Source organism: Hypoxylon fragiforme, assembly GCF_022984875.1.
Source record: "Hypoxylon fragiforme strain CBS 206.31 chromosome Unknown GGS25scaffold_3, whole genome shotgun sequence".
Lineage (NCBI taxonomy): Eukaryota > Fungi > Ascomycota > Sordariomycetes > Xylariales > Hypoxylaceae > Hypoxylon > Hypoxylon fragiforme.
The window spans coordinates 2,373,310-2,386,357 of NW_026054758.1; the positions used below are offsets into that span (position 1 = coordinate 2,373,310).

A 13,048-nucleotide genomic window follows, 5' to 3' on the forward strand; every position below is an offset into this window, starting at 1 on the left:
TAACCCTAAGGTACATTAAGTGACATTAACTATGTACGAGAACCACATGTGCAGAGTACATAAGAGAAGGCCCAGTAAAAGCGGAAAAGGGAAGAAAGGCGAATAAGAAAAAGGAAGGGCACTGGGAAGGGGGGGAAAAGCACATGCTAAAAAGAAATATTTTGCGCCGGATAACTAGGATGCTACTAACCTAGCATTTCTATGATTTATATTTCAGAAGCAACCCATCTCATCTGAAAATTGCCTTGAGTTCTTTTTGTTCCATTCCTCAATTTTACCTTTTACCTTTAACGGACCTCGTCTTTAAAGTTATCAGTTGCTAACATCCTCAACCTTGAATTGACCCGGTTCTATCCATCTCTTCCCCCTTCCACCTCAATACTACCATCCACACCACCGGACGCCGACAAGCCTCCCCCCTTCATCTTTTATCCCCCTCAAATTACCAACGTCACTTGACCACTTACCTATACTCCTGCTCGCTCTGAGCTCCTACGTTTATATCCTTTACATCTAAGGATTACTACATAAGCACTTTATTACTAAATAGCTCCCTCAGCCCTACGATGGCTGCCCAAGTCAACGGCGAAGTCCATCCGTCCTCTGCGACACTGTCGGTAAGTTTTAACTTTTTAATATTGACGAAACCGAAAGCCCACGAGATGACTAACATCGTAATAGCACATCACAGGATACCCTGTCGTTAGCGATAGCATCGCCTACATCAAAGGAAACCCCTACGGCCAAAAGTCGATAGAGCTAGGCGACTCTGCCTACAAGACCTTCGCCAAGCCCGTCATCCCCTACCTCTCCAAGCCGTACGAATATGTCTCACCCTACGTCAAGAGGGCCGACTCGATCGGCGACGATACGCTCTCCAAGATCGATCAACGCATCCCCGCTCTCAAGAAATCCACCGGCGAGCTATTTACCGACGGAAAGAACCTGTTCTTCCTCCCCCTGCGCAAAGGTCTAGAGACCAAGGACCACGTTTTCGATGTCTACGGCAACGAGTACAAGAAGGTTGGCGGTGACGGCCTAGTGACATCTGGCAAGGCCCTCGTTTCCACAGGCCTTGTCGTCACCAGCGAGGCTCTTACTTGGATCGGAGACTTCCTAAGGGCTAGCAAAGTGCAAGCTAAGGAAACTAGCAACGACATCGCCCGACAAATCAACCACTGAAAGTCAGAAATAATAATATGAAAGTAAAGGAGGTTGGTTACGTTGGTGGGCTTCGGGGCAGTTTTCTTCATGCGATACCATGCATCGTCATTCTGCATCTCCTCTCATCGGCCTATTGATTGAATGGAAGTATTCTGGGAAATTTGTGTTTTTATCGTCATTTTTCCAGCGCCTCATATTCTGGAAAAGACTGGCTGCGTCAAGGGGATTATACGTCATGGCCTGGCCTATCCTGGCCTCTAGGCACTCACTTTCGCTTCTTAGCCTCACGCCTGTGTTCTGAAGGAAACCTGGATGGTGGCGAGCAAGGCGTATTTGCCAGAGATTGTAGAGTTTCGATTCATTTGGCCTTTTACGATCACGATTTCCACCCTAGCCTGATCATGAGTTTTGCTCATGACTGAAAAAAAAACATAAGGGGGACAAGGGGGGGTTGGTGTACACTTAGGACTGAAGGGGAAAAGGCATGGGCAAAAATCGGTTCATAGTCAAGTTGCGTGTCCTTAATGACCTATATGAGAAGATAATAGATATTTTTTGGAACTTGTTAAGATGGCTTTATTTGATATCCAGCGCTTTACTTTTGCGGTGTTGGTTCTGCCTTGGTTTTCATGATGAACCAAGCTAAGTGCTTACTTTGTACGATTATCTGCCAAATAAGGTATTTACCGTTGACTTAGGTAATATATACCTACTAGGACGCCGTTGTGTAAATTCTTCTTCCTAGGAGCTATATCAAAACACCTAGGTAGACATGAGGCAATGTAGATGCTGTCAAGATTGTACAACGAACCCAGACTCGGATAACGGATGCACGTGACTAACAGCAAGGGATGTGTACTGCATAGTACCTGGATACATGCGGAGTACATAATCATAAATGATAAGGCTGATCAGGAATGAACCCGAGAAGCGCACGGGCCATATAAATCAAAAAATTCTTAGCCATGCCAGCTGTCAAAATCAACGGTGCATAACCAAGTTTGTTTGCTTGACCCACAACTATCACGTGGTTACGCATTTATTGACCTGGCAACGAAAACATTATCGCTGATAAACATTGCTACTCTTTTTTTGATGATTTCCTATCATCCTATCACCCTATCACCTATCATCAATCATTAGATTGCTTTAACTGCCTCCACTCCAATGCATTGCAGGAATTTCTAAGACAACACATCAATCAATTCATCAAGTCGCATAACTACAAATTACAAACGGTCTTCCAATTAACTGCTAGATGCTGCACATATTCCACCATACTGGAATTCGTTCTTATTTTGTCGCTTTGCAAGCTAGCTAACATCGTCGCAAATTATACACAAATAAACAAATGTTTAGCGTTGAAGGTTCATCTAGCCTGTCAGGTTCGCCTGGCGCGGCGCCACTTCAACCAATGTCTCCCGACCGAGTCAATCAACAACGAGAGAATATCATGCACTCTCCTGTTCGATCAGAGAATGGTCGCGATAGTGAGGTACACGACAAAATTCGACGCTTCAACGATTTGGCGCATACCGGCCCAGCTTCCATGTCTAGACAGCTTGAGCGGAAGACGGCCGATGCCGCCTTGAAGCGAGCTATGCTAGGACGTGAGGAAGCCGAGGGTGAAATGCGCCGCTATCGCGACGAGGCGAGGGCCCTGCGCCGACAGGTCGAGGAAAGCCGCGGCAGAGAACGTAAAGTTGGCGAGAGACTAGAGGATGTCATGGTCAGCATTACTCACTTGGAGCGCGATTTTTATCACGTTTTCCAACTTAAAATTTACTAACGCAATAGTTTGACAGGAAAAATACGGACAAGCAAAGGAGACACTCCAACACAGTAAAACTATATGGGAGAAGGAAGTTCGACACGCACGCAAAGAGGTTTTCAAAACACAATCGTCGATCGTAAAATTACAAGAAGAACTCAAGACAGTGCGAAGTGCCAACAAGTCTGCCGAGGAAGCCATCGCAAGAGAGAAGGAACGTAGCAAGACCAGAGAACAAGAGGCTTTCGCCACGCGCTATCGCCTTGCAGAAATACAGGAACAGCTGGAAAAGGCACTTGAGCGCATCACGTTTGTCGAAGAAGAGCGTGATGCATACAAGGCTGCGGCCAAGAAGGAAGAAATCGCTAGAATCGCTATGGAAGGTCGCCTGCCCTTGCCCCCAGAGGACCCGGACAGCGAATTCGCGTCACCTAAGAAGTCACGCGTATCCCTTTCAACGGCCGACATCGTATCCTCTGCCTCGAGCGAAACTGAAATTGAAGATTTGACGCGCCTATGGCAATGGGAGAAGCAGAGAGCCGATCGCACCCAAGAGCATCTCGAATTCGTACAAGCCGAATGCCAACTAAAATGTTGCTCCTGCGCCAAAGCTCGTTCACGGCGAAGTGGCCACCGGGCTTCAACACGTCCAGAACGTCTCAGTCTAGTCACAATCCTTGACCCAGCAGATCGTCAGATTCTAGGTCGAGAGTCAGAACCAGAGTCTACCACCCCGACTGACCCTCCCAAGATAGACCAAATGCAAGCCGAAGATCAAGCGCCTCTGCAACGAGTAAGGACGCAATCCCCGGCAGAAGATATCGTGCCAAAGAAGGAGCCAAGACAAAAGAAGGAACCTAGGCGCAGTACGATATTCGTCCCGTCTGAGGGTATCTTCAGAACCATTTCCCAACAAGACCTCCGAGCAACAAAGGAGGCCGACGAACCTGTTACTACCATGGGACCGCCACCACCCCCAGTTGAGCCCAGGTCGCACCGATTCCACCATTCTCGGACACCATCCGTAGACCCTCCCACATTTGCCTTAATGGCACAAGAGCGTACTTCGCTACTTTCACTCCTCAACGCTCCCCACGAAAACGACTCTCATGGCGCCATTCTTAATATTCCGAGAAGATCAGCGGACGAAGACGAGGATGAGGATGAGGATACACCAGGCCCACACTCCCACCCGGAACCCGAGCAGGACGACAGCACGCGACCGCACACCTCGGCCGCCTTCTACCAGGTGACGACGACCACAACGACCGTTCCCGTCCGAGACACCACCAAGATCGAGAGCCGCACCCCATCTTTCGACGCCAATAACCCGGCCATGACGCCAACGATGACGCGCGAGCAGGCGCTGGCACAGATCAAGGAGCGCCGCGGTAGGGCTAGGAGCGCTGCGCAGGGCCTCGCGACCCCGAGGCGCCAGATGATGTCTGTCTCCAGCGAGCGCAGAGACGCGAGCGCGCCGGCGGTACGAGCGGCTAAGGGACGTTCTGCCTAGATGATACGACACGCTTACGGAGGACGCGACTTTCGTACATACATATGTACATACCTACACACACAAACACGTACACGCTAATCATCGCCATCATCGTCATTCATCATCGTCATACCCATGGGTTAATATCGGACTAATATTTGTCGTCGGGGGTGGAATGGACGAAGGAAGATGGATGGATGGGAGGCGCGGCAACGCCGAGGAATAGGATATAGGGCGAGGCATTGGTACAGGCGTTCGGCGAGCGTTGTTATCATAAGTCACGGACCTTGTAGCATTTCCAACCGGCGTTTTTTTCTTTTTGTGTTTTCCCTATGTGGAACCGGAGTGGGGGGGCTGGATAAAGGATGGATAGGTGGTTGGTTACCTACCTAGTCATTAGGTGGTAGATAGGACGGTTATGAGGCGTTGGATGTGACTTTTCCCTCTCTCTTACATTTTGCATACATACCTACACACATAGCTACTTTGATAGACTGTGTGTGTGTGTGTGTGGCTCGCGCTCTCGTACTCTCTTACTCTACATACTCTCGCTTTATACCGACTAGCCTACCTACCTATGTAGGTACTTACTTATCTGCCTAATACTTCAATGTTAACTACCAACTACATACACTTCATACACGCACGTGGGGCTATGGGTACACATCCTCCTCTCTATGATTGATCTTTCTCTCATCCACGTCCGGGGGTTTTCTGGTCATGGTGTGGTGTACTGGGCACGACGTAGATGTAGATGTAGATGAAAATTGTCGGCGTTGATGGGGGAGTAGCGGATTGACTGACTAACTGACTGACTGACTGGATAAGTGAATAGTAGCCCGCGTGCCTCCATACCTACCTACCTGCCTTCCTTCCTACTAAGCATACTTATTATCTTGGTGGGTACACAGTAGTCGATTTTCTTTACGTTCTTACGGAATGGGATAATATGAAAATACCTTGTTTCCATTGAAGTCTGTGTAACGGGATGCGAGGGCATTCGTTGACATTATGTGCTGCGTAGGTAAGTACCTCGGTAGGCAGGTAGGTCGTGAGTATTTGCTTCGTCTTCATCGTGTGAACCGAGGATATCGACGCTGTGGTCTAATTGTTTCAAGCTTTCTTTACATGTTGACCTACCTACCTACCTACCTACCTACCTAACCTACATGATTAGGATAGGGACTAAGCTTCAGGGTAGTCTGCGTACTACGTAGCTAGGTAGCTATATACTCGCCCAACTGTTTTTTAAGTGCCTATGCTCCATGTTTTGAATGGGCTTAGACTGGGACTTGGACTACCGATCTTTGAACAGATATATTGGGTATACATATAAGAATCGACAGTATATAGGAGTGACAATGAGTGTGAGGAGGATACCAAGTATAAAAATAAAATAAAATATTGTAACCTTCTCTATCCGGCTAAGCCCCTTTTATCTCGGTGCTTACTCGGGGATAGCATCAGCCACGTACTACTAGTAGTATTAGCCACCATTTCAGTCCATTATGCAGGGGCTGAAGATTCAATAAATATGTGTTACATACATATGTACTACTACTAGGTTAGTCTACTAACCTAGTCTACTACATGCATAACTTATAATGTATTGATTTGCAAATGCTTGCAAATCTCTGTTTAAATACGCTACCTATTACATAGTTAACCTACAGAGGTTACATACCTAACCTTAGTACTGCCAAGCTCAGCTACATAATTTCAATTTACAACTCATGAGAAACGAATCTACAGCCATACCTGAATCGCGAATTCGACTTAAAACCACTCCAGATTTCCCCGGATTGTCGTCAAATCAAATGTATCAAATCTTGTTCAATCTATAATGGTGCCCGTCACATGCTCGGTTGTTCCCGAAAGGATGAATGCAAGCCTGCGGCCATGTTTGTGTTTGCCGTAGATTATACAGAATATATATACGTATAGTATACGAGTATACGGTACAAACTGGATCATCAACAATGAGCACCTCTACCAGCTTGAATGATACCACCAGGGGACGCGATGGCGGTTTCCATCTTCCACCCTCCGATCCCGAATTAATCTCTAAAATCCCCAGAATCCTGCCGCATGAGCGTGTTTTTCCTATTCAGATAGGATCTGAACTCTTTAAACTCTCCGGGGCCTCGATCTCTTCTGATGGTGCGTATACATGATAATGCTCATAACAATGATAATAACAATAATATCAACTTCATGTCAGCCCAATTAAAAAAATTGCGTCAATTCTGACTCTAGCTAACTTAGCTATACAGCCCCATCATATTTCTCTCAGTATTTTCAGTGTCAAATTAAAAAGGCTGAAGAAGCTGGCGAAGACATATCAACCGCCATAAGGACTCTTTACATTGATCGCGACCCTGGAACCTTTAGGGACATCTCTCTTCATCTGCAAGGTTATCATGTCTCTCCACGTGACGGTACACACTTCGTGCGCCTTTTCGCTGACGCCCAATTCTACACCTTGCCCAAACTGATGTCGCAGCTTTATGAGGACTCAATATTCATTTCTATTGGGCATCACGAGTTTCAGATTCCACGCGACATCTTCACTGGGCCTGGCAACTCACCAAATTTCTTCTCCCTAGGTTTTGGTGTTTTCTTCTCATCACGCGATGAGATTTTCCCTGGCCTGGAACGTGAAAATCTTATCCGACCTCCTTCTATCATGCCGCCATCTGTTCCGAACAGGTCAGCCGATATCTTTAGTGAACTCTTACAATTACTACGCGGTTATCCGCTAAATATCCGTGATGAGAACCACCGCGCCTCCCTACTCCGCGACTGTCGGTATTTCAACTTCAAGGGTGTAGAGCAAAAGTTGATCCCTCATCATATAAATTATAACTTATCTCGGCGAAGATTTGAAATAACCCTCAGGCTCGAGGATATTCTCAAGTCAGGTATCTCAATTGCCACTGATGCTATGACTCCTACCAGCGGTGCGGAATCCATCTCGGGATGGGTCAATTATATGCGGCCATTCGAGGATGACAAGCAACATGAGCTCATCCTAGAAATTGGGGGCGAGAATACAAAATTACATCTCAACTCCATGCGAGCAGAGTTCTTCGGTCAAGTCAAGGCGCGCGTGGCGAGACTATTCGAAGTCATCGCTACGAAACTTAACCTTCCCCCAACAACTCAGCCATTGGGACTCTTGATGGCATCGGGAGGAGCGAGCAGCCAACCGCCGACGCCGGGAAATACCCCATTGAGCGAGGACCTGGTTCGAGTAGTACTTGAACCTGAGTCGTATATTATCCTAGATGGGAAACCATACAACAATTTTACGGAAAGCGACGAGGCGGCAGTGCCCATGTCGGCGACATCCTCGATGGGACACGGCGGAGGACAGGACTCGCCACTCTCTAGCATAGGTGGATTCTTTGGGCCTCCGAGGAAAAGGAGGCGAGTAGACTTATCGGGCCATGTGCCAGATGAGTGGATAGTCCGCACGGGACAATGGAGACTTCGAATTCAAAGCTCAAGGAATGGAAAGAACGCCATCGAGTGTGTGCTTGTAGCCGTCAAGTTAGATGCCTACAGTAGTGAGCAGGCGAAAAATGCCCAGCGAGCGTTCTTGAAGGGTTGACGACGAAGAAACGAAGAAACGAAGAAACCCATGACAGGGTGAAGGTACAGTGTGATGAGTTGAATATTACTTACTGGTTCTAGCTTGATCTTTATGTTTCGAATTTTAAAATGTACTCACAATATACTCACTATAATACAATACACTATACTAATTCCAACCTACCGATCTTCTAATGCTGGTAGCTCGGCGCCCGGCAGTCGTTAGGGCAAGCTGTTTTGAAACAGGCAACCGGCATTTAATGACAACTAATACGACTTAATGCCGATTTCAACACTTTTCGGTATTGGCGATCAATCGCAACCCCTCAGCCCCCGCGAAAGAGACAACCTCGGGGTATACTACTAGGTTAGTAAACAACCTTGAAAATCATGATTTATGATTTCCCCCAGTCGCATGGAAAGTCCCGCAGGTTCAAGTTGAATACTATATAGTATTTATATATACCTACGCTTCATGACCATTGAAATCCATATACAGTCCTTTACACCTGAGCCTAGTTTGTATATATATTTTTCTTCACAGCTCTATACCCAAGACTATACTTATCTAGTATTTATCTAGTATCTGCCTAGTGCCTATTACTTACCTACCCGCCTACCTAACCTAAGCACCTAGCCATCTACAACTCTATCACCATGGCGGCGGCTTCATCACCCCCATCCATCCCCATCCCCACCCAAATGAAAGCCATCCAAGTGGTAGCCTTCAACGAGCCCTACCAAATAAACACCATCCCCGTCCCCACCATCGGCCCCCACGACCTCCTCGTCAAAGTCGCCGTCGCCGGCTACTGCCACACCGACGCCATGGTCGCCGCCGGCATCTTCCCCAACCTTCCTCCCATGACCGCCTCGCACGAAGGCGCCGGCACGGTCGCCGCCGTCGGCGCCCAGGTCACCGACTTCCGCCCCGGCGACCGCGTCATGTGCGGCATCCAGCTCGGCCCCTGCAACGCCTGCGCCGACTGCGCCGGCAGCGCGCACCCCCAGTACTGCGACCGCTTCGCCGGCCACGTCGGCATCATCGGCGCCCACGGCTGCTTCGCCGACTTCGTCCGCGTCGACTCGCGCTCCTCCACCAAGCTGCCCCCGCAAGTCGGCTTTCTCGCAGCGGCACCGCTCGCGTGCGCGGGCCGCACGGTCTGGCGCGCTATCCTGCAGGCGGGGGTCGTCGCCGGCGAGTGGCTTGTTATCTTTGGCTCTGGAGGCGGGCTGGGGCATCTGGGGATACAGTTCGCGCGCGCGAAGGGGATCAAGATCGTGGGCGTCGATGCGCGCGACGCGGGGCTCGCGGTGTCGCGGGAGAGCGGCGCGGACGTCGTCGTCGACGCGCGGCTAGGGAAGGAGGCGGTGGTCGCGGCCGTGCAGGAGGCGACGGGCGGCCTCGGCGCGCACGCGGCGGTGGTGGTGTCTGACGCGCCGGACGCGGCGGGGTGGGCGGCGGCGGCGACGCGGATGCACGGGACGCTGGTGCAGATCGCGCAGCCGCAGACGGTCGTGATCCCGTTCCGCGAGCTGATCTTCAGGGACATCAGGGTCAGGGGCAGCCTGGGGTGCTCGCCGGCGGAGAGCGCGGAGATGGTGCGGTTCATTGCGGAACATAATGGTGGTGGTGGAAAGGGGGGTGCTATTAGGGTTGAGACGGTGAGGTTTGAGGGGTTGGAGAGGATTGGCGAGTTGATGGAGCTGGTGGAGAGTGGGGGGTTGAGGGGAAAGGCGGTTGTTGTGGTGGATCCGGTGCAGGTTGAGGCGGATGGGGGGAGGTGAGGGGGGAGGGTGAAAGAGGGGGGAACCTCTCGTCACCCAGTGTGGGATCGGTTGAAGGATACAATGCGGTTTAGATTTGTGTATTGAGTCTAGATATTAGCGGTGGTGATGGTTGTTTTGCGGGTTTCTCTGGACGACTTCTGAGAAGGTGGGTTAGGTTTTGAAGCCTTAGGATCGGAAGGGGGCTACGTCTGTGTGCGGCTACGAGTTTGCTATTTATTTTCTTGGTCAGGGGGCTGGGTGTATTGGACATGTGACATTTTTTTTCCTAAAGTATCTATCTAACCTACCCAAGTTGTATTATATTTTCAAAGCTCTTACTTACTCAGAATGACTTAACTACTGCACAAATTTACAGAATTACCGCAAACACTCACATGTGCCGGTGACCCGATAATGATTGAGCGTTACTTTGGGATCCATTGGACAGTATCGGAATGTTTTGATATATGTTGATATAAAGGATATAATATCGATCAAAGGGATAGCGCGTGAATACCTAGATGTATTGATGGGAAGGAGGGAAAGGAGGCAATAGCGATGGAGGTATAATAAACAGAGAAGCTCTTCGAGGGCTACACTGTGAACAGATTTGGCCTCTCTTCTGCCCATTGAATCGACGAACCAGGAACTTCATGAAAAGGCAGCACCACGCTGAAAGAGGCGGTAATCCCCCAGCGAAGATAACTCAGTGACTGACACGAAAAGTCATACGCAGGCCTAATGATGCGAAAGCGATTTTCGCGAGCAATGAAAAGGAGGATCACTCAGGGGCTGTCGGTGATTGGGGTAGTATATCCTTGAAGGATACACAAGTAGAAGTCCTGGCCCGGAGGGGTTAGGTATATGAAAAGCTGTATATCTGGTCGCCCATGGGGACCTCATGGTGTTACAAGTAGGCGGTAGTTAGACCTAGTCTACTGGATGAAGTAGCCGGTATTGTCTTCGTTGGCGTTTTCTTTGAATAGGGGGATAATGGCTCTCAAGACCTCAACAATGTCTTGTGGAAAGATCCAAAGGTTGGAGCCGGGAACAGATAAGTGAGTGGTCCAAATCTCTAAACCGTTCGAAGAAAAAGAGACTTTGGGCCTGATATAGTCCCGCTTCTCTTGTGGTGATATTAGCAACTGGATATTTAGGTTGAGAATATCGTGATTGTGGGCTTTACCATCTTTACCTATATAGGTACTGTAATGGCATAAAACTGTGGGTTTGGGCGAAAAAAGACATTCACGAAAGCTAGAGGAACAAGAGTCACGTATGCGGATAATGGAAAACAGCAATACATTGGACGCGCATTATGAAGCATTATGCACTATAGACACGCACAAGAGCCCGAGTTGGCTAGCTAAGTTGGAAAGTATTGCCATTCATACTGAGGACCTGGATATCTTAGGTATGTAGTTATATGTTTACACTCAGATTTGTCTAACGCAGAGCCTCTGTGCCAGTTATTTCTGAGATGGCAGCTTGTCTTTTTCTACAGTTACATGGCTTATTGAAGAAACTGGCGATTCTCATGCTTAATATACTTGAGCTACACTGAGCGAGGACATTCGTTACAGTGATTTGGCAAAATCGTTTGATCCCGAGATCGAGTTCTAATGGAAAGTCAAGCGGAGTGATGACTAGACAGTCTAGACCAAGATGGCACATAAGACCCTTAGCTAGGTACGATAATCTGGACGATGTCTACCTTCCGAGATAGAACGTCGAACGTAACCGTTATACACTAAGAAAGCCTGCTGTGTTTGAACGAAGCCCCGGACGAGAGCTGAGAGCGTAGAGTTCTCTTTGTTTGTATCTTCGTCACGCATCTCGGATAGCCTAGCCGTTGGCGTCGTTGAGTGAGGCATTTGCCATTGGCCGAGCGATCTATTTACCTAGGTGGAGTGCGGCCACAAGCGGTAATGATTTATGATAATATTCCTTAGCTCTCTTGGTATATAGGAGCTATCGCCGCCTCACACTCGCAGAGGGCTTTGCGGAGCGTAGTCGGGGTAGTCCCATTAATTACTATTTATCTACTTCGGAGAATTTTTGGCGAGTTGGCCATTCTCTCGGCCTCTAGTTTGACCCAAAATGCACTGACTTTGTCATTACTAGTAGATCGAGGGCGTCGGAATATTATTTGGCACTTGATATCTCTATCTATCCACTCACAATAGGTACACTTACGTAGCAGGACAGCTTGAGATCGAGACACATAGCAATAACTAGCTAAGATTGAACGGAACGGGGCTGCTAGCATTTGCTGTATTAGCCTCGAGTCTCACTATCAATTTCATGCTAACCTAGTGTAGTGTTGTACGGGTTAAGTCAACCGCTCTCAAGAAAGTCTGGCCTGCATCCACTCACCACGAGCAACGGCCCGGGATGTCAGACTGGTAACCTTGAATGGTCTTGTTTGAGGCGCCTAGCAGCAGCTGTCTAGTCAACAGTTAGACTGCTCATCAACGGGACGGGAATGATGACCGGCAGTAGGTAGTTAGAGGCAGGTACAGTGTTTTTTTTCTTTTTTTTTTTTTTCTGCAAATTGTCTTTGAAACTGACAAAAGCAGTGACTAAGCTTGGGGATCTTGGTTTCAGCGATGAATCATTTTGAATCAATGCTCGCAATGCTCGCGGGGCAAACCGATGCTGTTTGAATATGGGGTCAAGGGGTTTTGATTTCGTACGGTTTTCGTATGTTCTTAATCCCCACACGTTCCATGGGTTTTCTAAAGCTGTCAAGCCCTTTTCGGATTCTAAGATTTGAGATTCTAGTGTAGAGATCTCGGAGTGCACGATGTGTCGAATTTGCTGTCGGGGTCAGGCTCATTGTTCTAAATATGTTCTATTGCAATTTGTTCGCCGTCAATGCGTTTAAAGCATCATCGATTCTCCTCAGGGTCTTGATTTATTTATGGTCGACGCCTTGACATTAATAATATGTAGGCTATGGTTGAACCCTGCCAAGTCCGCCTCGTTTTTGTTTGCCCTGTGTCCTTGACTCGCCTTTTTCCCGCCTCGGGAAGGCCCCGCGAACGTAACCAACCTAGCGCAAATCTGCGGGAAGCGGCGGCGTTGGCATGTCAGCTTCGTTGACGATTTAGAGATATAATTATATTACTAGACAAGCGAATGTCGATGAAAGGCGAACATCAAAAACTGTTGGCATCCTTTGGTGGCCCCTATATTATCTTCGACGCGGTCTTTGTAAACATTTTACGTGAATGGACATATAAGTGACGATC

The 13,048-nt window shown here is 48.4% G+C and overlaps 4 protein-coding genes across 4 annotated transcripts; all 4 read left to right on the forward strand.

The window, feature by feature from the left end:
- The first annotated feature begins 8 nt into the window (after positions 1-8).
- On the forward strand, positions 9-1,790 carry GGS25DRAFT_482226 (uncharacterized protein). Its single transcript, XM_049260252.1, has 2 exons — positions 9-617; positions 682-1,790. The coding sequence occupies exons 1-2, from the start codon at positions 567-569 to the stop codon at positions 1,180-1,182; spliced, it is 552 nt and encodes a 183-aa protein (XP_049119065.1). The 5' UTR covers positions 9-566; the 3' UTR covers positions 1,183-1,790.
- A 586-nt stretch (positions 1,791-2,376) lies between these two features.
- On the forward strand, positions 2,377-5,078 carry GGS25DRAFT_189777 (uncharacterized protein). The gene is made up of 2 exons (XM_049256703.1): positions 2,377-2,893; positions 2,970-5,078. Exons 1-2 carry the CDS (start codon positions 2,516-2,518, stop codon positions 4,446-4,448), a joined length of 1,857 nt encoding a protein of 618 aa, XP_049119066.1. The 5' UTR covers positions 2,377-2,515; the 3' UTR covers positions 4,449-5,078.
- A 939-nt stretch (positions 5,079-6,017) lies between these two features.
- GGS25DRAFT_482234 (uncharacterized protein) lies at positions 6,018-8,129 on the forward strand. The gene is made up of 2 exons (XM_049260253.1): positions 6,018-6,590; positions 6,704-8,129. Exons 1-2 carry the CDS (start codon positions 6,314-6,316, stop codon positions 8,041-8,043), a joined length of 1,617 nt encoding a protein of 538 aa, XP_049119067.1. The 5' UTR covers positions 6,018-6,313; the 3' UTR covers positions 8,044-8,129.
- Positions 8,130-8,362: 233 nt separating this feature from the next.
- Positions 8,363-9,992, forward strand: GGS25DRAFT_530104 (GroES-like protein). The gene has a single exon (XM_049265345.1). It carries the CDS (start codon positions 8,682-8,684, stop codon positions 9,810-9,812), a length of 1,131 nt encoding a protein of 376 aa, XP_049119068.1. The 5' UTR covers positions 8,363-8,681; the 3' UTR covers positions 9,813-9,992.
- Positions 9,993-13,048: the final 3,056 nt, after the last annotated feature.

Coding starts and splice junctions, on each gene's coding strand:
- GGS25DRAFT_482226 (XM_049260252.1), top strand. CDS start 567: ATGGCTGCCCAAGTCAACGGCGAAGTCCATCCGTCCTCTGCGACACTG. Junction 618..681: donor CGTCCTCTGCGACACTGTCG/GTAAGTTTTAAC, acceptor ACATCGTAATAG/CACATCACAGGATACCCTGT.
- GGS25DRAFT_189777 (XM_049256703.1), top strand. CDS start 2,516: ATGTTTAGCGTTGAAGGTTCATCTAGCCTGTCAGGTTCGCCTGGCGCG. Junction 2,894..2,969: donor AGAGACTAGAGGATGTCATG/GTCAGCATTACT, acceptor ATAGTTTGACAG/GAAAAATACGGACAAGCAAA.
- GGS25DRAFT_482234 (XM_049260253.1), top strand. CDS start 6,314: ATGCAAGCCTGCGGCCATGTTTGTGTTTGCCGTAGATTATACAGAATA. Junction 6,591..6,703: donor GGCCTCGATCTCTTCTGATG/GTGCGTATACAT, acceptor TTAGCTATACAG/CCCCATCATATTTCTCTCAG.
- GGS25DRAFT_530104 (XM_049265345.1), top strand. CDS start 8,682: ATGGCGGCGGCTTCATCACCCCCATCCATCCCCATCCCCACCCAAATG.